Source organism: Bufo gargarizans, chromosome 3 (assembly GCF_014858855.1).
Source record: "Bufo gargarizans isolate SCDJY-AF-19 chromosome 3, ASM1485885v1, whole genome shotgun sequence".
NCBI classification, from domain to species: Eukaryota; Metazoa; Chordata; class Amphibia; order Anura; family Bufonidae; genus Bufo; species Bufo gargarizans.
Window position 1 is genome coordinate 44,060,489 of NC_058082.1, and position 27,855 is coordinate 44,088,343.

Here is a 27,855-nt window from a genome sequence, read left to right on the forward strand (position 1 = left end):
ACCCTGCTCCTTCCTCTTTGTAACAGTCTGTGACCTCCACAAGATCAGCACACTCCTCTCCTGAAATCCTCTGTGCTGCTGGGAGGACCCTGCTCCTTCCTCTATGTAACTCTCATCCTGTGACCTCCACAAGATCGGCACACTCCTCTCCTGAAATCCTCTGTGCTGCTGGGAGGATCCTGCTCCTTCCACTATGTAACTCTCATCCTGTGACCTCCACAAGATCGGCACACTCCTCTCCTGAAATCCTCTGTGCTGCTGGGAGGACCTTGCTCCTTCCACTATGTAACTCTCAGCCTGTGACCTCCACAGGATCAGCACACTCCTCTCCTGAAATCCTCTGTTCTGCTGGGAGAACCCTGCTCCTTCCACTGTGTAACTCTCAGCCTGTGACCTCCACAGGATCAGCACACTCCTCTCCTGAAATCCTCTGTGCTGCTGGGAGGACCGTGCTCCTTCCACTATGTAACTCTCATCCTGTGACCTCCACAAGATCAGCACACTGCTCTCCTGAAATCCTCTGTGCTGCTGGGAGGACCCTGCTCCTTCCACTATGTAACTCTTACCCTGTGACCTCCTACAAGATCAGCACACTCCTCTCCTGAAATCCTCTGTGCTGCTGGGAGGACCCTGCTCCTTCCACTATGTAACTCTCATCCTGTGACCTCCACAAGATCAGCACACTGCTCTCCTGAAATCCTCTGTGCTGCTGGGAAGACCCTGCTCCTTCCACTATGTAACTCTTACCCTGTGACCTCCTACAAGATCAGCACACTCCTCTCCTGAAATCCTCTGTGCTGCTGGGAGGACCTTGCTCCTTCCACTATGTAACTCTCAGCCTGTGACCTCCACAGGATCAGCACACTCCTCTCCTGAAATCCTCTGTTCTGCTGGGAGAAACCTGCTCCTTCCACTGTGTAACTCTCAGCCTGTGACCTCCACAGGATCAGCACACTCCTCTCCTGAAATCCTCTGTGCTGCTGGGAGGACCCTGCTCCTTCCACTATGTAACTCTCATCCTGTGACCTCCACAAGATCAGCACACTGCTCTTCTGAAATCCTCTGTGCTGCTGGGAGGACCCTTCTCCTTCCACTATGTAACTCTTACCCTGTGACCTCCACAAGATCAGCACACTCCTCTCCTGAAATCCTCTGTGCTGGGAGGACCCTGCTCCTTCCACTATGTAACTCTCAGTCTGTGACCTCCACAGGACCAGCACACTCCTCTCCTGAAATCCTCTGTGCTGCTGGGAGAACCCTGCTCCTTCCACTATGTAACTCTCATCCTGTGACCTCCACAAGATCAGCACACTCCTCTCCTGACATCCTCTGTGCTGCTGGGAGGACCCTGCTCCTTCCTCTATGTAGCAGTCTGTGAGCTCCATAAGATCAGCACACTCCTCTCCTGAAATCCTCTGTGCTGCTGGGAGGTCCCTGCTCCTTCCACTATGTAACTCTCAGCATGAGACCTCCACAAGATCAGCACACTGCTCTCCTGACATGCTCTGTGCTGCTGGGAGGACCCTGCTCCTTCCTCTATACGGTTGCAGTATATATATGCTGATTTTGCATTGGAGCCCAGGAGCTTCACGTTACATCACACTCCTGTGCCTGCTCAGGGCTAGGGGCGTGTCCTCACGTGTCACTGTGGGTGGAGCCTGGACTCCAGTCATGTGGGGGCGGCCTGTGAGAAGGAAGGACTTCCCTGTGTGAGCAGACATGGTCCCTGCAATGCAGCCTTGTGTGGTAGCCCCCCTGACGTCGGGCAGCATGCTGGGTAAGAGAGACCCTCGTACCCCTTGGCCTCCAGGCAGGGTTAACCCTTTCAGTGCCGGGCACGGCTCTACTTGAAGCACCTTTGTATCGCATTATGCACAGTCCTGAATAGGTTAATTTTTAGCCCATTGCCCTGTAGCCGGGTCAGATGTCGGTTCTCCTGGGGGTCAGTCTAAATGCCCACGGGCTGGTGATTTGAACATGCCGGAGAATGTGCCCAGGGTGACATCGGGCAGAGCTCTGGGGGTGGCACATATACTTTCGGTAGGGGGACCATGCCCACCAGGTGGGCCCCAAAAGCCAGGATTGAACATGGGTAGGAACGAGACACGACTTCCCATGGCAGAGCAGCCCATATCTTGGCAGCAGCGCCCCGGGGGGCATCACTAGCTGGAGATTTGACAGTCCGGTGCCCCGTTCCACATGGGAAGACCTCATCCTCTCCAGACATCACCCCAGATAGAGAAGAGATGGGTTACGTCCCCGTAGATTGCACACCCGCTAGAGACAGATGCCCTAGATCAACACCCTATATATTAGGGGGCTGCATCTCTTGAGGTTCACCTCATCCTGAAATCACCTCCAGCTGTAGGGAGCAGGTCCCAGGGGAAACCAGGAGGAAGGTCCAAAAAGAGAAAAATGCCTACAAGTTTTATGTCTAAGTACGAGAAGACATGTCATAGAATATCTGGGAGGAACTGAAAACTCTTCATCCTGAGCTTCATGGTTCATGAATGGAATGCCGGAACGACAGTAAAGACTGACACACGCGTAGCATGATGGATGAGAACCTAACTGCATAGCATTCCATTAGTTCCTAGGCCATTCTCTAACAATGTGATGGCTCCTAGGTCCAGATGCCAAATCTGTGCCAGCCTTCCCCCAACTATCGAAGTTATAGCACTCAGAGGACAGGGGGCACCCCTTTCTTCACTAGTGTACCCCAGCCTTCCTAGTGGTTCACAATTCCTACAGTCCATCACCTCACTAAGATGTGATGATGCCCATGTGCCCTGAGCTGGGGCATTGGTATACCTCGCCCCTCCTCATCCCACCCATGTAGACTCCGCACCTGTGGCCATGACACCGAGGTTCCCCCCCCCTCACACCGAGTTTATAGGGTGTCCACCCGGTGCTGAGTATGACTGTACCCACCACAGGGCCCTGAAATGTACCAGGCCATTCCAACCAGAAGACATCTTGTCGGGGCGTGAGGCACAACGCGGGTCAGCGCTCTGGTGGTTCCCATGCTTCATGTAGACTGTCATATGAACGTCATACTGTGTACATGTATGTTGGGATCCTGGTTCCAGACATGATACAGCGGCGATCACTACACGTATATCACATCATGCCGCCATCATCTACTCTTACACACCTTCTGGTTTTCTGTATGAAGCCTGATGAAGGGTTTTCTGTCACCTGAAATGTGCTCGGAAACAGTGGCGCCATATGGATTTTCCGTTAGGTTCTCCAGTCTGATGTCTGGAGTTGTCTACAGCAGTGACGCCAACTTCTGTTCCCTCCGGGACCCCCAAAAGGAAGCTTTTCTGCTTGGAATGGCCTTATACATTTGGGGAGCAATGTGGTGAGCACAGTATTTCCTGTACCCAGAACGGTGTTAGGGGATGACCTTGGTGTCATGGCCACAAGTACAGAGTCTATATGGTATGTGGAGGTGACCTTGGTGTCATGGCCACAAGTACAGAGTCTATATGGTATGTGGACGTGACCTCGGTGTCATGGCCACAAGTGCAGAGTCTACATGGTGTGCGGGGGTGACCTCAGTGTCATGGCCACAAGTGCAGAGTCTACATGGTGTGCGGAGGTGACCTCGGTGTCATGGACACAAGTGCAGAGTCTACATGGTGTGCGGACGTTACCTCGGTGTCATGGCCACAAGTGCAGAGTCTACATGGTGTGCGGGGGTGACCTCGGTGTCATGGCCACAAGTGCAGAGTCTACATGGTGTGCGGGGGTGACCTCAGTGTCATGGCCACAAGTGCAGAGTCTACATGGTGTGCGGGGGTGACCTCGGTGTCATGGCCACAAGTGCAGAGTCTACATGGTGTGCGGGGGTGACCTCAGTGTCATGGCCACAAGTGCAGAGTCTACATGGTGTGCGGGGGTGACCTCGGTGTCATGGCCACAAGTGCAGAGTCTACATGGTGTGTGGGGGTGACCTCGGTGTCATGGCCACAAGTACAGATTCTACATACTATGCGGCGGTAACGACAGTGTCAGGGCCACAAGTACAGAGTCCATATGGTGTGCGGACGTTACCTCGGTGTCATGGCCACAAGTGCAGAGTCTACATGGTGTGCGGGGGTGACCTCGGTGTCATGGCCACAAGTGCAGAGTCTACATGGTGTGCGGGGGTGACCTCGGTGTCATGGCCACAAGTGCAGAGTCTACATGGTGTGCGGGGGTGACCTCAGTGTCATGGCCACAAGTGCAGAGTCTACATGGTGTGCGGGGGTGACCTCGGTGTCATGGCCACAAGTGCAGAGTCTACATGGTGTGTGGGGGTGACCTCGGTGTCATGGCCACAAGTACAGATTCTACATACTATGCGGCGGTAACGACAGTGTCAGGGCCACAAGTACAGAGTCCATATGGTGTACGGGGTGACCTCGGTGTGACGGACAGAAGTGCAGAGTCTATATGGTGTGCGGAGGTGACCTTGGTGTCATGGACACAAGTGCAGAGTCTACATACTGGGTGGGGGTGACCACAGTGTTAGATGTGGAGTCTACATGGGTGCGATGTAGAGGGGTGAATTATACTAATGCCCCAGGGGGAATTTAACGCTTCTCCGCTCAGGGCAACAATACACCTTCACCGGTCACCGCAGATCGGACTAACATGGTTCCTCCTAGATATGATATGATGCCTTAGGGATATCGATTTTATAAAGCTTTGAAATTTTAATTCAAGGGAACACATGACCCTTATTTCTGACCCTTCGCCAAAGCTTTCCTGCCATCAGCACCCCAAAACTAGAAGTAATAGATGAGGTGTACCCCAAAGGGATGATGCTTCCTAATGAATCGGGTGTTTATCTATTGTATCTATCTCTAGCATAGACCACAGAAGGGTCAACCTCAGGGTATATTTTTTGCACCTTCCGACTGGTCTCAAGGGCAAGCAGGTTACAGGGTGCCATTTGGGGCGTGCCCCCTAGTTCACCCATCTAGTGTCCTCCTATCATCAGTGGGTGCCATCGATTCTCATTAAATCTTAGTTTGAATCATCTCCCTGCATTACTTCTGACCCTTCTATGATCTTGTTTTCCAGAATATGAGGTGTTGTAGCCCCTGTAAAGAATGGATGACCCCTTATTTACATTTGGCATCATCGCCGATATCCAGTACGCCGACATGGACGATGGGTACAACCAGTGGTGTATCTTGGTTTTGTGCTGCCCTAGGCGAGACTAAACTCGGGCACCCCCCTAATATAAATTTGACCCACCCCTTCCTGTCAAGGCCAAACCCCTTCCTCTGTAATCCCCATCCCTTCCTCTTTAGGCTCCACCCTTTACTGTTAGAGCTAGCTATAGTACAGTATTAACTAAGTAATTCATTTTTTGTGAATAACTGTAATTTAAGTACTTACAGTTTTTGAAGACAGCAGGCTCAGGGATCAGTGCATTGGTGGCCGCGGCCTGGCCTTAGTTTTCACGGTAACCGTGTGCAGGATCCGTTTTGCACTTGGAGGAGATAAGGCTCACCCTAGCGTTGCCGGCCCGTGACTCCACCTCCGTGTGACGTCACAACAGCAACGTGCGGACGCAAAAGGCAGGGGAGGTCGGGAGGAAGTCAGGAGGAGGAGGAAGTAAGTCTTTCAACTCCTTCACTATGCGGCGCCGGCGATGCCGCTCGCATAGTGAAGAATCGGATCCAACAAGGGGCAAAAAAAATATTTAGCATATTGTGTAACTATCGCTAAGCAAACAAGGCATTTTGCTGCCCCATTGGCAAGTGCCGCCCTAGGCAAATGCCTTGTTTGCCTTGTGATAGATACACCCCTGGATCCCCCCCCTCAGTGTCATCCACAGATCCCCCCCTCAGTGTCATCCACAGATCCCCCCCTCAGTGTCATCCACAGATCCCCCCCTCAGTGTCATCCACAGATCCCCCCCCTCAGTGTCATCCACAGATCCCCCCCCTCAGTGTCATCCACAGATCCCCCCCTCAGTGTCATCCACAGATCCCCCTCAGTGTCATCCACAGATATCCCCCTCAGTGTCATCCACAGAACCCCCCTCCCCGCTCAGTGTCATCCACAGATATCCCCCCACAGTGTCATCCACAGATATCCCCCCCACAGTGTCATCCACAGATATCCCCCCCACAGTGTCATCCACAGATATCCCCCCCACAGTGTCATCCACAGATATCCCCCCCACAGTGTCATCCACAGATATCCCCCCACAGTGTCATCCACAGATATCCCCCCACAGTGTCATCCACAGATATCCCCCCCACAGTGTCATCCACAGATATCCCCCCACAGTGTCATCCACAGATATCCCCCCACAGTGTCATCCACAGATATCCCCCCACAGTGTCATCCACAGATATCCCCCCCACAGTGTCATCCACAGATATCCCCCCCACAGTGTCATCCACAGATATCCCCCCCCACAGTGTCATCCACAGATATCCCCCCCACAGTGTCATCCACAGATATCCCCCCCCACAGTGTCATCCACAGATATCCCCCCCACAGTGTCATCCACAGATATCCCCCCCCACAGTGTCATCCACAGATATCCCACCTCAGTGTCATCCACAGATTCCCCCTCAGTGTCATCCACAGATTCCCCCTCAGTGTCATCCACAGATTCCCCCTCAGTGTCATCCACAGATATCCCCCCTCAGTGTCATCCACAGATATCCCCCCCACAGTGTCATCCACAGATCCCCCCCCTCAGTGTCATCCACAGATCCCCCCTCAGTGTCATCCACAGATCCCCCCCCCTCAGTGTCATCCACAGATCCCCCCCTCAGTGTCATCCACAGATCCCCCTCAGTGTCATCCACAGATATCCCCGCTCAGTGTCATCCACAGATCCCCCTCCTCAGTGTCATCCACAGATCCCCCCAGTGGTGTATCTTGGTTTTGTGCTGCCCTAGGCGAGACTAAACTCGGGCACCCCCCTAATATAAATTTGACCCACCCCTTCCTGTCAAGGCCAAACCCCTTCCTCTGTAATCCCCATCCCTTCCTCTTTAGGCTCCACCCTTTACTGTTAGAGCTAGCTATAGTACAGTATTAACTAAGTAATTCATTTTTTGTGAATAACTGTAATTTAAGTACTTACAGTTTTTGAAGACAGCAGGCTCAGGGATCAGTGCATTGGTGGCCGCGGCCTGGCCTTAGTTTTCACGGTAACCGTGTGCAGGATCCGTTTTGCACTTGGAGGAGATAAGGCTCACCCTAGCGTTGCCGGCCCGTGACTCCACCTCCGTGTGACGTCACAACAGCAACGTGCGGACGCAAAAGGCAGGGGAGGTCGGGAGGAAGTCAGGAGGAGGAGGAAGTAAGTCTTTCAACTCCTTCACTATGCGGCGCCGGCGATGCCGCTCGCATAGTGAAGAATCGGATCCAACAAGGGGCAAAAAAAATATTTAGCATATTGTGTAACTATCGCTAAGCAAACAAGGCATTTTGCTGCCCCATTGGCAAGTGCCGCCCTAGGCAAATGCCTTGTTTGCCTTGTGATAGATACACCCCTGGGTACAACTACACCAAGACAAGAGTGAGATTCTACAGGAATAGTCTATCGCTGCTTCAAGGAGCCGTACGAGAGTGGGCTTCAGAAGAAGTCACCCCTCAGTTCATCCTCCAACTCGGGGACCTCATAGACGGTTACAATGTCTTGCACAAGTCGTCGGAGGCGTCACTAAAGAAGGTCTTGACAGAGATCGATAAACTGAAGACCCCCGTCCATCATATCTGGGGGAACCATGAGTTCTACAACTTCAGTAGGAAACAGCTGATGGAGTCAAGGCTGAACAGTTCAAGAGTCCAGGCCACACTGACTACAGTCCCTGAGATGGTAGTGACCCCCTAGACTGGTTTTACACGTATCACTTCAGTCCTTCCTCCAAATTTCGACTTCTTCTAATTGACTCATATGACTTCAGTGTAATCGGAAGAGATCCGTCCAGTGAGAAGCATATCAAGTCCTCGAAGCTCCTGAGACAGAAAAACCCAAATGAGGATAAGAACAGTCCGAAAGGTATCGAAAGGGGAACATGACAGTAACAGGACAGGGGATTACAGAGCGCATCATGTGACTCACTTGTTATAATGAACTATCACCTGGAGGAACAAGGTCAACTTCTGAGGAACATCTACCATCCTCCTCCTGTAACCCTCAGAAGGACTGGGTAATAGAAACCTTGGGTGGTGCCTTAAATCAGCGTACGGTGCTGTCTAGTGTCCACTCCTTAAAAGATGGGCAGAGCTCTGACAACTTCTCAGTATTTTTCAGGGTTCAGGGTGTCATTAGGCCTCTTTCACACGGGTGTCGCGTATGAGGGCTGGATGCGGGTGCGTTACGGGAAAATGCGCAATCTTTCCACGCGAGTACAAAGTGTTTTAATGCGCTTCACACTCGCGGGAGAAAAATCGGCATGTTTGGTACCCAGATCCGAACTTGGACTTCTTCACTGAAGTTCGGGTTTGGGTTAGGTATTCTGTAGATTTTAATATTTTCCCTTATAAAATGGTTATAAGGGAAAATAATTGCATTCTTAATACAGAATGTGAAGTAAATTAGGGGTTGAGGGGTTAAAAAAATAAAATAATAAATAAACTCACCTCATCCACTTGTTCGCGTAGCTCGGCTCATCTTCATTCTTATTCTACGAGGAACTGGGAGAAAAGGACCTTTGGTGACGTCACTGCGCTCATCACATGGTCCGTCACTGCGCTAATCACATGGTCTATCACCATGGTGATGGACCGTGTGACGAGCGCAGTGACGTCACCAAAGGTCCTTTTCTCCCAGTTCCTCAAAGAAGACAAGCCGAGCTGCGCGAACAAGTGGATGAGGTGAGTTTATTTTTTTATTTTATGTTTTAACCCCTCCAGCGCTATTGTTCTATGCATTCTGTATTAAGAATGCTATTATTTTCCCTTATAACCATGTTATAAGGGAAAATAATAAAGATCGGGTCCCCATCCCGATCGTCACCTAGCAACCATGCGTGAAAATCGCACCGCATCCGCACTTGCTTGTGGATGCTTGCGATTTTCACGCAACCCCATTCACTTCTATGGGGCCTACGTTGCGTGATAAACGCACAATATAGAACCTGCTGCGATTTTCACGCAACGCACAAGTGATGCGTGAAAATCACCGCTCATGTGCACAGTGAATTGAATGGGTTCGGATTCAGTGCGGGTGCAATGCGTTTACTTCGTGCATTGCACCCGCGCGGAATACTCACCCGTGTGAAAGGGGCCTAATTGTTTTTATGTTTAATTTTTTAGATCTCGCAGAAACTCGGTTTGTTCAGTTTAATGGAGGGATCAGCGCCGCTCAGCTCAGCTGGATAAAGGATGTTCTCGAGACCGCCGATAAAAATAAGGAAAAAGTAATTGTGGCAGGTAAGTACCTTGTGAGGAGACCACACATAAGGCAGATGTAGCAGGTACCTGCCGAATTAGTGTGTAATGCCTCCAGAGGGTGTTGCATTATATGAAGATGTGGCCATCTGGTGGCTTCTCCTCTGATGAAGCACACAATTATAATAAACATATCTTGTCCTTCCCAGGTCACCTCCCTGTCCACCCCAGCTCCACAGATCCAATATGTCTGACTTGGAACTATCAGGAGGTCCTAGATCTTCTACAGTCCCATCCCTGTGTGGTGGCCTACTTTTCGGGGCACGATCACGATGGTGGCTACCACCAGGACGAGTGCGGAATCCACCACTTAACCTTTAACGGCATCATTGAAACTCCCCCGGAGAGCCAGGCTTTTGGCACCATGTATGTCTACCAGGACAAAATGGTCCTAAAAGGCCGAGGACTCGTCCCAGACAGAACACTACTCTACCGGCAGAAACAGAGGATGGCGGGAAAAAGCTGCAGGCAATCTGCTGGGAAGACGGAGAAATGAAGCTGGAGCACAGGATGAACAAAAAGAAACAGTAAGGCGGACCCGGAATGTCAGAGCTCCGTCCAAAGGAAAGAATACTACACGATCTGTGCAACATGCTGTCTACTGCTCATACATGTAACATGTAAACCTGTATATACCTAATGTGACATAGGAGACATATTTTCCACGTGTAATACTTAATAAATTATATTTAGAATGGTGTAATGTGTCATTCTTCTCTATACAGTATAAGCAGTATTATAGTAGTTATATTCTTGTACATAGGAGCAGTATTATAGTAGTTATATTCTGTACATAGGAGGCAGTATTATAGTAGTAATTCTTGTACATAGGAGCAGTATTATAGTAGTTATATTCTTGTAAATAGAGCAATATTATAGTAGTTATATTCTGTACATAGGAGCAGTATTATAGTAGTTATATTCTTGTACAGTAGGAACAGTTTATAGTAGTTATATTCTTGTACATAGGAGGCAGTATTATAGTAGTTATATTCTTGTACATAGGAGCAGTATTATAGTAGTTATTTCTGGTACGAGTAGTTTATATCTTGTACATAGGCAGTATGATAGTAGTTATATTCTGTACATAGGAGGCAGCATTATAGTAGTTATATGATTGTACCTAGGAACAGTAGTTATAGTAGTTATATTCCTTTACATAGAGGGCAGTATTATAGTAGTTATATTCTTGTACATAGGGAGACAGTATTACTAGTAGTTATATTCTTGTACATAGGAGACAGTATTATAGTAGTTATATTCTTGTACATAGGATAGCAGTATTATATGTAGTTATATTCTTGTACATAGAGCAGTATTATAGTTGTTATATCCTGTACATAGGAGCAGTATTATAGTACTTATTTCTTGTACATAGGAGGCAGTATTCATAGTAGTTGTATTCTTGTACATAGGAGCAGTATTATAGTAGTTCTATTCTTGTACATAGGAGCAGTATTATAGTAGTTATATTCTCGTACATAGGAGCAGTATTATAGTAGTTATATTCTTGTACATAGGAGCAGTATTATAGCAGTTTATACACTTGTACATAGGAGCGTATTATAGTAGTTATATTCCTGTACATAGGAGGCAGTATATAGTAGTTATATTCTTGTATATAGGAGCAGTATTATAGTATTTATTCTTGTACATAGGAGCATATTATAGTAGTTTTATTCTTGTACATAGGAGCAGTATTATAGTAGTTGTATTCTTGTCATAGGAGAGTATTATAGTAGTTGTATTCTTGTACATAGGAGCAGTATTATAGTAGTTGTATTCCTGTACATAGGAGCAGTATTATAGTAGTTATATTCCTGTACATAGGGGCAGTATTATAGTAGTTATATTCTTTGTCAAATTTCTTTTTATTGAGCAGAAATGACATTAAATGAAAGAAACAACAAAGGAAAGGATCCAACCCCTCTCCATAATGCACATACAGTACAAATAAATGAGGTATACATAGACATGCGGTCATTAAGTACATACATTCAGGTTTACATTCATGGCATATGTGATGTAAAGTGCAATGTAGACAACCTCTGTTAACAGTCTCGCATACAGAAAATCTCCCTACTTATCAGGATGATATGTGCGGAAATGTAATCCTGTGCATACAGAATGGTCATAGCAATTACTTGTTTATATTTGTCTCCTGGGTACTAAGCGGGCCTAAACCCTTCACACTTAGATGTAAGCAAAGGTTATGAACAGGACCAGAGTTCAGGAGTGGCATGAAGAGAAAAGGAGAGGGAGAAGGTCACGAACCCGCAACCGGGGACAGGGGGGGGAGGGGAAACAGAACAAGTAGGCCCTATGTAGTGGGCCCTCCTGGACTCGCATGTCTCAAATGCTTTCTGTAGGAACTATACCTTAGGAGTACTCAAGTAAGCGGTACCATTGACTGGCAGACCAAACTGAGCTCAGAAGCGGGTGACAGGCATTGCTCAGACACCTTATCCCAACCCACGACTCTCTACACTCGACCCCTGTATGTCAGCCAAGGGGTCCAGATTTTGAGGTAGTTCTCATGCCGTCTAGCCTCCCACCCAGCCAGCTCCTCCAATCTGCACAACTGGTCCACCTTCACTTCCCAGTGCGATAGTGATGGCGGCTCCTCACTAAGCCATTTCTGTGGAATAAGTAGCCTCGCTGCCTGTATCAAGTGTGTGGTCAGATTTCGTTTAGAAGGAAATAAGGCCGATGTGGGAAGCCAGAGAAGCACTAGTTCTGGTGTCAGCTGGATGTGAGTATTCATGACTTTGTCTATCGCAGCTGAGACCCCATCCCAGTACGGGCGAAGTTTTGGGCAAGCCCAAAATATGTGGGTTTGCGATCCAGTTGCTTCTTTGCACCTCCAGCATAGGTCAGAGGTACTGAGGCCCTTTGTGAAAAGTTGCTTAGGTGTCTGGTACCACTGGGTCATCGTCTTGTATGAGTGCTCCTGCACCCTCACGCATCTCGAGAAGCCATGGGAATGTGCGTGAATGCGTAGAATGTCTGTTTCAGAGAAGTCTAGCCCTAATTCCATGGCCCAAGTCTTTAAATAGTAAGGGATCCCAATAGGGGCTTGTACATTAAGTGCCAAGTACAACTTGGAGATCATTTTACTAGGGGGAGAGTTCAGCTGCAAAAGCTTCTCAAACCAAGTAGCATCAACTGTGCCCTGTCTACTATCCAGCAATGGCTTACTAACAGAGTTAAGTTCAATAGTATCTAGGAAGTTACTAGAAGACAGAATACGGAGAATGGGGTGCTGTTCCTGAAGGGTGCCAGAGGCCCCGTCCAAGAATTCAGTGATGGTGTATTTATGTAGCTTGCTCCACGCCGGCGATGTATTGTCTGCAGTGGGTCTGGCAATGAAAGGGGCAAGGTCAGCTGGCATCAGTGGTGACGGTGTATGAAGCAAGCTGCCGTCCTTATTCAGTTGTCTGATGACTGCCACTGTACCCCTAAGCAGGATATGTGAATGAAGCGAAGAAGAGTTCAGGCCCCACAACCCCGCTCTCTGCTTCCTATCCAGCTGGGAGATTTCAAGCTCTTTACCCAAGATGCGTGACCAGGGGGCGTGTAAGTGTAGCCACCTCTTCAGGTGTATGGCCTGATAATATAGCTGGGCGTCAGGTAGAGCCATGCCCCCTTGGGCCTTCCTCAGGATCAGTATGCGATGTGCCAGTCTCGCTCCCCTCCCCCCCCAAAGAAATATGCTAAAAAGCCTTCTGATCTGCGTGAAGAAGGAAGAGGGGAGAAAGACAGGCAGCATCTGCATGGTGTACAATAACTTAGGCATAATGAATGCCTTCAATAAGTTCTTCCGGCCCATCCATGAGACATACGGGATTCGCAGTGTGTTCAACTGTTGCTGAATATCTTTCAGTAGCGAAGCGTAGTTTAGCGGAAATATTTTATCTAATTTGCAAGGAATCTTGGTACCCAGGTAGGACAGGTGAGAGGTTTGCCATAGGAAAGGCGTTTTGGATTTAAGTAAGTGGATCTGCTTGGCGGGTGTAGACACATTCATGGCCTCTGATTTAGTATAATTTACTTTAAAGTTGGACACCCCTCCATATTGCTCGAACAAGGACAACAGATGCGGGAAGGCCTCGACCGGGTTAGAAACCATAACCAGAAGGTCATCAGCGTAAGCTGCGTTAAGGTATTCAATGGGGCTATTTTCCAACTTAAGACCCCTAATACCGGGATGTTCCCTAATAGCCTGAAGCAAGGTCTCCATAACAAGAATGTACAAGGCAGGTGATAAAGGACAGCCCTGCCTCGTCCCATTCCTTATAGGGAAAGAAGGTGACAGGGTACCATTAACTCTAATCCTAGCGCTTGGGTCACCATACAGTGACATGACCGCTCTTTGAAACTGTTGGGGGAAGCCAAACTTTTGCAAGGTACTTGTCATATAGGCCCAATCCACCCGGTCAAAGGCCTTCTCCGCATCTATGCCAAGCAGAACCAGAGGGATGCGTTTGTTTATCGCTAGCTGTATAGCGGATATAATTCTACAGGAGTTATGACTTCCTTCCCTACCAGGTACAAAACCCGCCTGTTCGGGGTTTATGAGTTTCGGCAGAAGGACACTTAACCGAGTTGCCAGGAGTTTTGCCCAGACCTTAACGTCCACGTTCAAAAGTGAGATCGGTCTATAGCTGCCACACAATTTTGGATCCTTTCCTGGCTTAGGGAGTACAGTGACTGTGGCCTCGAGGGACTGTTTAGGCAGGATAGACCCATTCATGAGCTCATTGCACCAGGCAGCCATGTAAGGAGTAAGGGTACTTGCAAATTTTTTAAAATATCCCACTGGGAAGCCATCGGGGCCTGGGCTCTTCCCTAGTGGCATAGAACCCAGAATGCCAGTGATCTCTTTTTCTGTTACAGGGGAGAGCAGCGCTTGGCCTTCCTCCTTTGTCAAGGATGGGAGGTGAAGACGTTGCAGAAAATTATCTATCAGTGTATTCCTATCCGTAGTGGACCCAGGTACTTCATCAGAGAGGCCATAGAGGCCGCGGTAAAATTTCTGAAATTCGTCTGCTATATCTGACGTTTTATGCACAGTAGTGCCATCAGCCCTGTTGATTCCCGCAATGTACATCGACTCCTTTTTTTGCTTAAGAAGTGAGGACATGAGTTTCGTACCCTTGTCTCCATGTGAATAGAAGCGAAATTGTGAATATTGGTATGTTTTAGCATACCCAACGTTCAGGTGGTCTGTCAGCTGCTTACGCAACATGGTCAGCTGCTCTTGGGCACTCTGGGCTCTAGATCGTTTATGCACAGATTCAATAGCTGCAATCTTTTTGAGTAGAGAGTTCAAATGCTCCTGTCTGTCCTTTTTAACTTTACTGCCTAGTGCAATGAGCTCGCCCCTCATGACCTGCTTGTGTGTCTCCCATACAGTTGTGAGTGGCATACCTTCTGTACAGTTCTCCTGAAAGAACCATGTCATTTTCTGTGTAAGTTTGTCTAGATCCGCCTTTTTATCCAAGAGTGTTTCATTTAACCGCCATTGTCTGGCATGCGTTGGTAGAGTTGGGAACTGGAGGGAGGCAGTCACTGGAGCATGGTCGGAGACCACTATGGGTTCAATGGTAGATCGCTCCACCCTGTCAGCACAGCTACCCGAGATCAGGACATAGTCCAGCCTCTTATGAGTGGTATGCGAGGCTGAAAAGAAAGTATAGTCTTTCTCGGCAGGGTGTAGCAACCTCCATGCATCCACCAAGTCGGCATCAGCCAAGTATGTATTAACCCGTCCCAAGGCCGCCTGCGTCAATTGAGATGTGCCATCAGACGCGTCTATCAAGGGGTTAAGAGTCATATTGAGATCGCCTCCTATTAACCTGATACCTTCCGCAAAAGATGTGAGTGTTTTCAGTGTGTTAATGAGCCAATTTGTCTGGCCACGATTAGGGGCATATAGACTGGCAAGGGTTACTACCTGGGTACCAATTGTGCCCTTAACAAATACATATCGCCCATCAGGATCGGTTTGTGTGCAATTTAGCTGGAAAGGGACCTTCCTCGATATAGCTATACCCACCCCCCTTGCTGCCCTACAATACTCGCTAGTAAACCAGTGCTGGAAGTAACTTTTGGGAAGGGTAGGAACCTTCGTTGACTTAAAGTGCAATTCTTGCAGGAAACAGATATCTGTGTGCAATTTCCTCATCATGCGTATTACCTGCGACCTTTTCTGTGGGGTGTTGAACCCCCTAACATTAAATGAAGTACATTTAATTGATGCCATTGTACAGTCTAGATGAGTACCCTAACGCTACCAGCAATATGGATACATGCGTGTGACCAGGGAAACATGTGGGAACAATAACCAGTAACAAAAACCAGATAATGGAGTAAAACTCCAATATAATGTGCGGATGACTTGTGCCTAACGCGCAGCCCATCTGAAGGAGGCAAAGCGCGAATGGCCCAAGCCAACCGTTGTGAAGGCGCTCGCACCAGGATTGCGCCTGGAAATCCCTGGTGGTCATTATCTGACGGTGGGGGGGAGGGAGTCACTCATTCTCCCGCGCCATAGCAAACATTTTCATTGTAAAACGAATAGCTTGGTAATCTAGCTCTCAATCTAATAGTCAAGCTAACTCAAGGACTTTTTAGTAGGCCCCAACAGATCTTACCCCCTTACCTCAGCAAGGAAGTAATGCAACCAGTTATATTAACCGCCGATAAATCCCTGAATGGGGGGGACGTGGCCCACCCAGGTCTGCCTGCGGTACCGTTGTGCCCCCTATCGACGGTACAGGGGGTGGCATTACACAGAGAAATACCATGAACCTCATAGCTGAATCGGAACACTCATGAGCTGCGCCGCTGCCACCCAGCCCACTATTGTATCCCATCTGGAGCTCCGCAACTCGGGGTGACGGCTGTGCAACTCCTATCAATATTAAACAAACAGTCATGTATCACGTAGAATATACTTGCATAACTAGACGTTGAAAGTGTCCGTGGCACAAGTTGGCCCGAGCTCTCTGGGCCAGGCAGCCGCCCTCAGCCAGCAAGATGAACGCTGGAAATCAGGCATACTAATCAGGGCCTGTTGTTGAATCTTCTCTTCGCCGCCGCTTTGATCCACCTCTGCTCCGCTGGCAAATCAGGTAGAGGGACTCCCGTGTCTGCAGACGGGAGCCATGACGGAATGTCCAGGGGAGTTGTCTGCAGCAGAGTCCATGCCGCCGGTAGATCCGCTGGGGTGCGGATTGTGCACCTTTTCCCCTCCGATGAGAATGTCAGTCCAAATGGGAAGAGCCACTTGTAGGGAAGCTTGATAGCCCTCAGATGGTCTGTGAGCGGCCTCAGGGTTCTCCGCTTGGCTAATGTCGACGGTGCTAAGTCCTGAAACAGGAGAACTTTGGCTCCTTCGTAGAGCGGCTCCTTCTGCTCCCTGGCGGCTTTAAGGATCGCCGCTGTGTCGGTGTACCGAAGGAGACCACAGACTACGTCTCTCGGCGGGTCATTCTCCTTTGGCTTCGGCCGTAATGCCCTGTGGATGCGTTCTACGCAGACTTCTGCGGCCCTGTCGGCGCCCAGTAAGTTGGAGAATATGGCTGCCGCCGCTTCCGGAAGGGCTTCATGCGGCACTAGCTCTGGGAGACCCCGCAGCCTGATGTTCTTCCTCCGACTGCGGTTCTCCTGGTCTTCTATCAGAGCAAACGCAGTGTCCAGTGAGGAGGCAAGCGCCGTGCTGTTGTCACCCAGCGTCTGGGCAAAAGTTAGTATGGCCTCCTGTGTGTGCTCCAATTTCTCCACACGGTGCCCAATGTGCTTCACGTCGCTCTTGATTTCATTCAAATCTTGAATCACCGGAGCTAACGCTGAGGTCAGGGCTTGCTGTATGAATTGGCGCGAGATGGGTGCCGAGGAATAATCACGGGACCCAGCGTCTATAACTGAGGAGACGCCGTCCGCTCCCTCTGCGTCCTGTAGCCGGGCCTCATGCTCCGGCGGCGCCATCTTGGCAGCACTCGCGGCCGGAGGCTTCTTTTGCAGAAATTTGTCCATTTCTTGTGGACCGCGGTCCGATCTGTGGGGTTCAGGCGTGCCACTGGGTATATATCGACCCACTTTGCCCATTCTTTCGAAGCTAGATAGCAATATTAACTAGTTTGCTGGCTCACATGGAGAGGAGCTCTCTCACATGCGTCTGGCTCGGTTGGCAGTCAAGCTCCGCCCCCCTATAGTAGTTATATTCTTGTACATAGGAGCAGTATTATAGTAGTTATATTCCTGTACATAGGAAGCAGTATTATAGTAGTTATATTCCTGTACATAGGAGGCAGTATTATAGTAGTTATATTCTTGTATTATGGCGCAGTATTATAGTAGTTATATTATTGTATTATGGGGCAGTATTATTGTAAACTGATGAAAGTTAATTCCAGTCTCTGGATAAAACAGTGGGATTCTTTATTGAAGAATAGTCCTATAATCCAGGTATGACAAACACATTGGGGGAATTTATCATGAGGTGAATATTTGATATTAGTTTTCTCCTCCAGTTTTCCTACTCCATCCTCCTCCTGGAGTGAGATTGCGTCTTCGACGCCAGATTTCTGGAGTGAAGACCTGATTAATCCGGGCCTTTGTGATTGGTATATCTGGATTTTTTTAGACTATTCTTCAATAAAGGATTCCATTGTTTTATCGTGAGGCTTGAATTAACTTTTTTCGTTAGTTTGCATGTGCTGGAGTGCATCATTTTTCCGTGCCCCGGACCTCTGCATTGGAGCTGGCCGTGATTTATTTGCAGTATTGGGTATCATTGTGTATTATTAGTAGATGCTGGAGTTTGCCTATGCTGAGGATGTAACTGGCCCTTTTAGTGACACGATTGTTAGGTACCCATTCACACGACCGTATTTTTGGTCAGCTTCCAATCCATACTTTTTGTGGATTGGGTGTGGACCCACAAAAAACATCTGGACTCCACACTGTGTGCCGTCCATATCCGTATGTCCGTCCCACAGTTCCGCAAAGATGATAGAACATGTCCTATTCTTGTCCGTTTAGTTGACAAGAATAGGCATTTTTTACAATAGATCTGTAAAAAAAAAATGGATGCTACACTGACACCCTACAGGATGTCATCCATATATTTTGCGGATCGCAAAATGCATACGGTCGTGTGAATTCACCCTTAGAGCTCATGCGCACTACCGTATGTATGTTGCGGTCTGCAAACACGCACCCGTGTTGGATCCGTTGTTTTTGCAAATCCATTGTAACGCAAAATGTACAAGAATAGGACATGTTCTATCTTCTTACGGAATACACAGAATACACAGTAATTTCCGTATTTGTTTTTTTTTTTTTGCGGACCCATTGAAATGAATGGTTCCGCATACGAACCTGGGGGGGGGGGGGGGGGGGGGAAACGGAATGGAAACTGAAAAAAAAAAACGTTCATGTGCATGAGCCCTTATAATGAGCGTATATGATAATTTCCTGGATATGATAATCTCCCTGCTGCAGAATGTGTAATAACAGGACACCGTCCTGTCCCTTTCCGCTCTCCTGACACATGGATCTTCCATCGCTCAGCAGTTCCTGGGAAACTGGCAGGAAATACCAGGAATTAACATAATCGTATTTAAGGCGGTCGTGGGCAGGCTTTGGATGGCAGCACGGACAGGCAGACCTGCCACCTGGCCGGAACAAATGATCCTCTGACTGTGTGACTTTATCTGGGTTTCTGTGTCAGGGTTATCCCTCGGAATCCTTTAACCCCTTAGATGCTGTATGCTAAAGCCCATAGGTTTATATGGTCAATGGGCAGCAGAAAAGATGACGGGGAATTCCGTACATGAAGGCGTCGCCGGCCACGTTACCAAACCTCTTACCGGAAAGAAAAGGCAATAGGATACATTTTATGGCCCAGGCCTTACAGTACCCCAATATCCATGTTCTGGAAGTCTGGTGCTTGTACGTGGAGCGATTCTGAATGTGATTGTTACATTAGGGGTTAATTCTCCTAAAATATATCTGCGGATGCGCAACACACTATCCGTCCAATAATCTGCTGTGAATTGAATCTATATTACAAGGTGTTGTCCTCTGCTATCAGCCAGGTTACACTTGGGAGAGGCCCTCGCGGATGGGCCCCGGGGCTAGCTTCAGTTTTCTGGACTCTCCACCTCTTCACTGAGATGCTGATGGCTCTTTATTCTTTCCATCCTCATGAATATGAATTGGGGGGGATGAAAAACGTCGGCATAGAAAGCTGTATTATTTTTGTCTGGAATGTGTCGGCTGTAATTTGTTGCTTCCATCAAGACGAGAAGCCGATCATTTCTGAGATGTCAGCATACGCTCATGAGGCGGAATCGCAAGAAATAGCAAATGCCTAAATTGTAATTTTTAGATTTTAATATTAATTTGAAATAAAGGAACAAAAAATACATAATATACAGTTATTTTGTATTTTTATTGTTTGCATTTTTAGTATAAAACCTTTTCTGTAGATCAATAATTTCTTGAATGATTTTATTTTTTTTTACACTTTTTATTATATTTAAACATTTATTTTGTATTTTTATTGAACATTTTTGTTTTATTTTGCGATATGTTTTAGGTTTTACCGGTAATTAAATTTTCTATATGCGGATTTATTGGTTACATCTAGTTATTTAGTTTGGAATTGTAGCCTTTTACAGTTTGTGTTCTATGCGCTTGCTTTGTTATTTTTGCATGTATGTATTACTCTTAGCTATGAATTTATTTTGTATTCTAAGTTCTAAATTTCATTTTTAATTAAAAAAACATTTTTTTAATAGTACTATTTTTTTATATATTTTTGCTTTTTAGGCAACATTAAAACCTCAACTCCTTAGGCTGGAGTTTTCCTTTTACGTGAGCATATTCCTCACCTAAAATCTCAGAGCGTGCAATCCACTTCCCATTGATTTTAAAGGGGGTTCTCTCATTTCAGCAAATAGCATTTGTCATGCAGAGGAGGTTAATACAAGACACTTACTAATGTATTGTGATTCTCCATATTGCCTCCTTCGCTGGCTGGATTCATTTTCCATCACATCATACACTGCTCATATCCAGGGGTTACGACCATCCAGCAGCTGTGGTGGTCGTGCTTGCGCACTATAGGCCTGGGATCGGCAATCTCCGGCACTCCAGATGTTCTGAAACTACATTTCCCAGAATGTTCCATTCTCTTCTATGGGAGTTGTGAGAACAGCCGAGCATGTTTGCATACTGGGAGTTGTAGTTTCACAGCAGCTGGAGTGCTGGAGGTTGCTGATCCCTGCTATAGGAGAAGGTGCTGGTCTCTCTGGTGGCCGGGACTCTTGGATGGCACAGAGAGTTTTTCTGTCCGCGATGTGGTGCGGTGCAAGACGGATGCGTTTTCTCTGAGCCAAAAGAAAACCGATACGTCCCCCATTGACTTACAATGGTTTTAGAGACGGATCCGTCTTGGCTGTAGAAGATATAATACAACCGGATCCGTTCAGAACGGATGCATATGGTTGTATTATGACGGAAGCGTTTTTCCTGATCCATGACGGATCCAGCAAAAACACTTGTTTGAACGTAGCCTTGGGGCTCACAAACATATTTTTCTTCTGTTCTGTTTTTGTTTTTTTGTTTTTTTGTTTTTTTTGGGTCCATATACGGAACCTTTCATTTCAACAGGGCTTGAAAAAAAAAACTGTGTAATCACTCCGTATGTCCGCAGTCCGTTTTGCGGACAACAGGCATTGCTAGAATGGATCTGCAAAAAAAGGATGCAACATGGACGTCATCCGTTTTTATTTTGTGGATTGAAATTGGTGATTCTTCATTCGCACCGACTACGCCATGTACCGCGTGATGCTATTGGCCAAATATTTTTTTTTGTGTGATAATTCGGATAAATTTTTCAAGATTTAAACAATGGTGGCCAATCAGATTGGCTGAATGACGGTGGCCTTTTTAAGAAGCTGTCATTGTCCCCTGTGACCTCAGTGTCACGATGTGTCTACTTTCAGTTTTACGACTCTTGCCGACCCTGTCGCAGCTGCTTCCTCTGTCGTCTTTTCCTAGGAATGACGTGACCTTTGCCCCCGGACTCCCTCGCAGTCCTCTCCTCCAGCACAGTCCGCAGAATATCGCTTACGCAAGCAGTCAGGACATTTACCAAACCATTATATTGTCTTTTTTTTGTGTTACTGCAGCTTTAATACAAATATTTAAAGGGAAACTCTACGGTCACCGCCTATGGATCTGATACCATCTGGGAGCCAATATCCCCCTCTCTGCACTGATTTCTGAAATTTTCATTGTAGATTTATTTTCAGAAAAATCTGATTAAGGCCTAATGCACATGAACGTATTTTGTTTCCATGTCCGTTCCGTTTTTTTTTTTGCGGATAGGATGCAGACCCATTCATTTCAGTGGGTCCGCAAAAAATGTGGATAGCACACCGTGTGCTGTCCGCATCCGTATGTCCGTTCTGTAGCCCCGCAAAAAAATATAACCTGTCCTATTCTTGTCCATTTTAGGCATTGTTGCAATGGATCCGCAAAAAAAAAAACGGATGGCATACGGATGTCATCATTTTTATTTTTATTTTATTTTTTTATTTTTTTTTTTTTGGCGGACCACAAAACACATACGGTTGTGTGCATGTAGCCTAATAAAGCGGTCTGAGGTGGGGAATGCCACAGAGTGAATGATTCCAGCTGCTTTCCGCCTTCTCTGCTTTCAGTACAGGGACATGGCAGCTCTGACCCAAACAGGTGCCCAATCCGTAGCAACCAAACTGTTGAGTTTATTCATCGGAATTTGTCAGGAAGCACATTCCCAGCAATCGGTTACATGTTTGGCTGAAGGATCGGTTGTTGGACTGCTAGAGAGAGATTCCTACGGTATTCTATCTTCTGCCGTCCCACAGACTTTAAATGGAGACCCCCTGTACTCATGATCAGTGGGAATGATTACTCCCACCGATCTATACCAATCCTGTCATTCTGGGAATGCCCCTTTAAGGGCAAGGACACCACTGGGATGATCCCGAACCGCACTTCTCTGCCCCAGTAATCAGATTTTTGCAGGGAAAAAAAAATACCGTTCACGGGAGAATTCCTTTACATTGCAAAACTAGTTTCTTGTCTTGAGACCTGATGTAACGAGATCTCCTCCTCTAAGGTCGGTTTATAGTCTTTAGTCCTATATTGGAAGCTCTCAGTCATTTATAGGTTGGGGGGGGGGCGGGGGTTGGGTGCCCATCTGTTGGGTATGTAATTATGGGCCCTGGGAACACCAGTCAGTAGCTGTTGTTGTTGGGATCCCTCGGAGTTCCTCTCATCCTTCAATTAAAGTCCGTTCCCATAAACGTCTCCTCTGGTCATGAGTTGTCCTCTAAGCTCTTTATAGCCCAGAAGGCATCTGGCATGGCAGGCACAATGTCCGGGGGACTCCTGGGCAGCGCCAGGCCTGCTACAGCTGCACAGAAGAAAGGATGACTTGTGTGTGTTTATTAAGGAGGCAGATATTTACTGGTCCATAAATCAGTGGCATAAACTGATCAGAGGAGCGTCATCTGCCCCGAATAACACCATATAGTTCAAATAAATAAGTACATTATATATATATATTATTTTTTATTATTAAAACAGATTTTTGTGTTGTAGATTGTAATGACCCATAGAATTCACTATGTACTGAAATGATACATTTTTATATGTACAGCTTTAGTTTAGCTTCACTAATACCTCCAGTCACATCCAGAGCTGTATCTACATTTCTGTTGACTTTCCTTTAGCTTTCAGGCTGCTGTTTTCTGTTGGCTCAGTCTCTTTGTAATTCCGGATTGAAGGAGATGTGTGCATAGTAGTGTAACATTCAAAGCCTGTAGAATTGCATCTGCAGCTTTGGATGTGACTGGAGTTTACAGCATTTAGCACAGGATTGGTACCAGCTATGTACATGTAATTGGTCCCATACTATATAATGTGTAAGATGGGGGTAGTAGGTAAAGCGTATTTTTCCCATCTTGGGGGGGAGGAAGACACCAGAGTTATGAATGGCCCCTGTTACGGATTTTACATTGAGGCCCCATAGCTTCTGCCCGGGCTCCTCTATGGTCCATTTATTTCTAGATTTTGCCCTTCTGCCCGCTTGGCGTTTGCTTTGTCAGGTATTCCTGCCTATATGACCATGAGGCTGCTGACCTCGCTGGACGTTCTGGCCATGCAGCACATTTCCCCGTCCCTTTAAATCACATGATGGCGGAGGTGGAGTTGTCGCCTCCGCGCCGCTGATCGGCGAGTTTTCCCAAATGTTATCATAAGTTTCTGCAGTAGTTTTGATGGAAGAGTCTAAGCTGTTCATGTGTGATACTGTCTGCTGAGCTGTGTATCTAATCCTCTCCTGTGTGATACTGTCTGCTGAGCTGTGTATCTAATCCCATCATGTGTGATACTGTCTGCTGAGCTGTGTATCTAATCCTCTCCTGTGTGATACTGTCTGCTGAGCTGTGTATCTAATCCTATCCTGTGTGATACTGTCTGCTGAGCTGTGTATCTAATCCTATCCTGTGTGATACTGTCTGCTGAGCTGTGTATCTAATCCTATCCTGTGTGATACTGTCTGCTGAGCTGTGTATCTAATCCCATCATGTGTGATACTGTCTGCTGAGCTGTGTATCTAATCCTATCCTGTGTGATACTGTCTGCTGAGCTGTGTATCTAATCCTATCCTGTGTGATACTGTCTGCTGAGCTGTGTATCTAATCCTATCCTGTGTGATACTGTCTGCTGAGCTGTGTATCTAATCCTCTCCTGTGTGATACTGTCTGCTGAGCTGTGTATCTAATCCTATCCTGTGTGATACTGTCTGCTGAGCTGTGTATCTAATCCTATCCTGTGTGATACTGTCTGCTGAGCCGTGTATCTAATCGTATCCTGTGTGATACTGTCTGCTGAGCTGTGTATCTAATCCTATCCTGTGTGATACTGCCTGCTGAGCTGTGTACCTAATCCTATCCTGTGTGATACTGTCTGCTGAGCTGTGTATCTAATCCTATCCTGTGTGATACTGTCTGCTGAGCCGTGTATCTAATCCTATCCTGTGTGATACTGTCTGCTGAGCTGTGTATCTAATCCTATCCTGTGTGATACTGCCTGCTGAGCTGTGTATCTAATCCTATCCTGTGTGATACTGTCTGCTGAGCTGTGTATCTAATCCTATCCTGTGTGATACTGTCTGCTGAGCTGTGTATCTAATCCCATCATGTGTGATACTGTCTGCTGAGCTGTGTATCTAATCCTATCCTGTGTGATACTGTCTGCTGAGCTGTGTATCTAATCCTATCCTGTGTGATACCGTCTGCTGAGCTGTGTATCTAATCCTATCCTGTGTGATACCGTCTGCTGAGCTGTGTATCTAATCCTATCCTGTGTGATACTGTCTGCTGAGCTGTGTATCTAATCCTATCCTGTGTGATAGTCTGCTGAGCTGTGTATCTAATCCTACCCTGTGTGATACTGTCTGCTGAGCTGCAGTATCTAATCCTATCCTGTGTGATACTGCCTGCTGAGCTGTGTATCTAATCCTTTCCTGTGTGATACTGTCTGCTGAGCTGTGTATCTAATCCTATCCTGTGTGATACTGTCTGCTGAGCTGTGTATCTAATCCCATCCTGTGTGATACTGTCTGCTGAGCTGTGTATCTAATCCTATCCTGTGTGATACAGTCCGTTCTCTCTGTGCCGGTGTTGGGGTGCAGACATCACCTCGTCCACGGTTCGGCTCTTTGTACCGTTCGGCCATCACATTGTCTGGTGGACACGGCTCCTTTTCACACACTTGAGTAACGCCATCCGCCTTGGAAACGAAGCAAGAATTTATTGTGCCGTCCTCCTGGGGACACTGATGGTAGAGAAGGTTTTTCCTGCACCTCCTGCCATTGCTCTGGGATTTATCTGTGCATGTTTTTTACAGATTTTTTTATTTTTAATTGTGCGCTCTTGCATCTAGGGCTAGATGGCGACATGTTTCATACAAGGCTAGGGTTATATGGCGATGTGTTTCGTACAAGGCTGCGGCAGGATGGCGACGTAGTGCTCAACCTTTACAGATTTATAGCCAGTGTTCAGTTTTAATCAGTGTAAATTGAAGTTTGAGGGCTAAAAGGTATTTGGCACCTATCTGTATGCAGCTCTGGATGTGACTGGAGTATCGGATGTAGTATATGACATTTCACATGGACAGCATGCCTCTACTATGGCAGCCCTGTAAAGATCTCCAACACAGCTTCTTCCCCAGGATTTGAGTCTGATTGTAACTCCAGCTTTTCATGGTTCCTATTAGTTTTGGTTGTTGCCCCTTTTAGAGACCTCCGTCCTCTAAACCCTTCTCTTTTTGTGTCCACAGACCATTCAGAAGCTAGCGAGCCAGTACCTGAAGAAGGAGTGGCCTGTGGTGAAGCCGGAGGAGAGGAGTGAGTACAGGTAACGTGTGTTATTCCCGTTGTGCGCCATGATGTGAACTGACCCCTAATAATCTCTGCAGCAAGCTACTCACAGGAGCGGTGCTGCTACTAGGACATCCCTAGCTGAAGACTAATAATTAAAGGGCACGTCTATTTTTGAGCATCAATTATTATGCGCCTAGTACATTACTTTACTTATCCTGTATTATACCCCAGAGCTGCACTCACTATTCTGCTGGTGCAGTCACTGTGTACATACATTACTTATCCTGTACTGATCCTGAGTTACATCCTGTATTATACCCCAGAGCTGCACTCGCTATTCTGCTGGAGTCACTGCGTACATACATTACTTATCCTGTACTGATCCTGAGTTACATCCTGTATTATACTCCAGAGCAGCACTCACTATTCTGCTGGTGCAGTCACTGTGTTCATACATTACATTACTTATCCTGTACTGATCCTGAGTTACATCCTGTATTATACTCCAGAGCTGCACTCACTATTCTGCTGGTGCAGTCACTGTGTACTTACATTACTTATCCTGTACTGATCCTGAGTTACATCCTGTATTATACTCCAGAGCTGCACTCACTATTCTGCTGGTGCAGTCACTGTGTACATACATTACATTACTTATCCTGTACTGATCCTGAGTTACATCCTGTATTATACCCCAGAGCTGCACTCACTATTCTGCTGGAGGACTCGCTGTGTACATACATTACTTATCCTGTACTGATGCTGAGTTACATCCTGTATTATACCCCAGAGCTGCACTCACTATTCTGCTGCTGCAGTCACTGTGTACATACATTACTTATCCTGTACTGATGCTGAGTTACATCCTGTATTATACCCCAGAGCTGCACTCACTATTCTGCTGATGGAGTCACTTTGTGTGGTTGCAGTCACTATTCTACACCCTCATAGCTGAAATCTCCCAGTGTTCACCATCACCGCCCGTTCATTCACATAGCTTTCTTACACTATCTTATGTACAGTTAGCAGACACAGAGACTCTGGTACAGATTAAGTGTCAGTGCAGCTTTGGTTGTAACTAGAGTATCATACATGATGAAACTGTATATGTCGTGACTTGGACGCGGTGTCTAGAATTGCTCCTGCGCTATAACTGACACATTCCCTGTATGTGTGAACGCGGCCGTGCAGACACCTGTAGGCTTCGTTTTATGATGTATTGTTCTAGTTTCCATAATCTCGCGGTTTCCTGTCTCGTACATAAAAGCCTGGCACGGATTATCTGTAATTACTGCTGAGTTTCGCTTCCTACATGAACTTTGCCCGCAGACACAATGGGATGTTTGCGAGACATTTCTGGACAAATGATGAGACGCTTTGTTCAGTTTAAAAGCATTTCTCACACTCCGCGTCCTTTATGACGTGTGATCCCCTCATCTCTGTGACCACCTGAGATGTCCTGGGCTCTGATGCGTCTTCTGTGTCCTGCCCCCCCCCCCCCACGGCTGATGGCCGGTAACATGGCGCTTCAGTCTGTCAAAACATTAAGACCACCTGCCTAATATTCTGTGGGTCCCCCTTGTGCTGCTCGGCATGGAAGACTCCACATGACAAGATCTGGACCTCTTTGTCGTCTTCCTCATTCCTGGGATGTTATTGCATTGTGGCCAGGGCATTATCCTGCTGAAAGAGGGCGCTCCCATAGGGGGCACCACTGCCATGACACACATTGGTCCATACACATAATGTAACAGGATTCCTCAGACCAAGCGGCCTTCTTTCCATAGTGCACCTAGTGCCATACCTTCCCCAGGTATGTAACACACATGCTTCAGGCCATACACATGTAATGTGATTCCTCAGACCAGACCACCTTCTTTCCATAGTGCACCTAATGCACAGGTATATAACACGCATGCATCGGGTCATACACATGTAATGTGATTCCTCAGACCAGACCACCTTCTTTTCATAGTGCACCTAGT

The 27,855-nt window shown here is 47.1% G+C and overlaps 2 protein-coding genes across 2 annotated transcripts in view; both read left to right on the forward strand.

Moving 5' to 3' along the window:
• Positions 1 to 1,658: 1,658 nt before the first annotated feature.
• LOC122931349 (manganese-dependent ADP-ribose/CDP-alcohol diphosphatase-like) lies at positions 1,659 to 10,045 on the forward strand. Its single transcript, XM_044285414.1, is given in 6 exon segments — positions 1,659 to 1,777; positions 5,074 to 5,167; positions 7,522 to 7,846; positions 7,849 to 8,026; positions 9,286 to 9,402; positions 9,570 to 10,045. Coding segments are annotated over 5 exon segments (1,032 nt in total). The 5' UTR covers positions 1,659 to 1,777; positions 5,074 to 5,102; the 3' UTR covers positions 9,917 to 10,045.
• Positions 10,046 to 23,679: 13,634 nt separating this feature from the next.
• The window catches only part of FCHSD2 (FCH and double SH3 domains 2), a 54,283-nt gene continuing 50,107 nt past the window's right edge, over positions 23,680 to 27,855 (forward strand). The window contains exons 1-2 of the mRNA XM_044285415.1: positions 23,680 to 23,688; positions 25,828 to 25,904. Of these exons, the coding sequence (XP_044141350.1) occupies positions 23,680 to 23,688; positions 25,828 to 25,904 (86 nt within the window). The remainder of the gene's footprint in view (positions 23,689 to 25,827; positions 25,905 to 27,855) is intronic.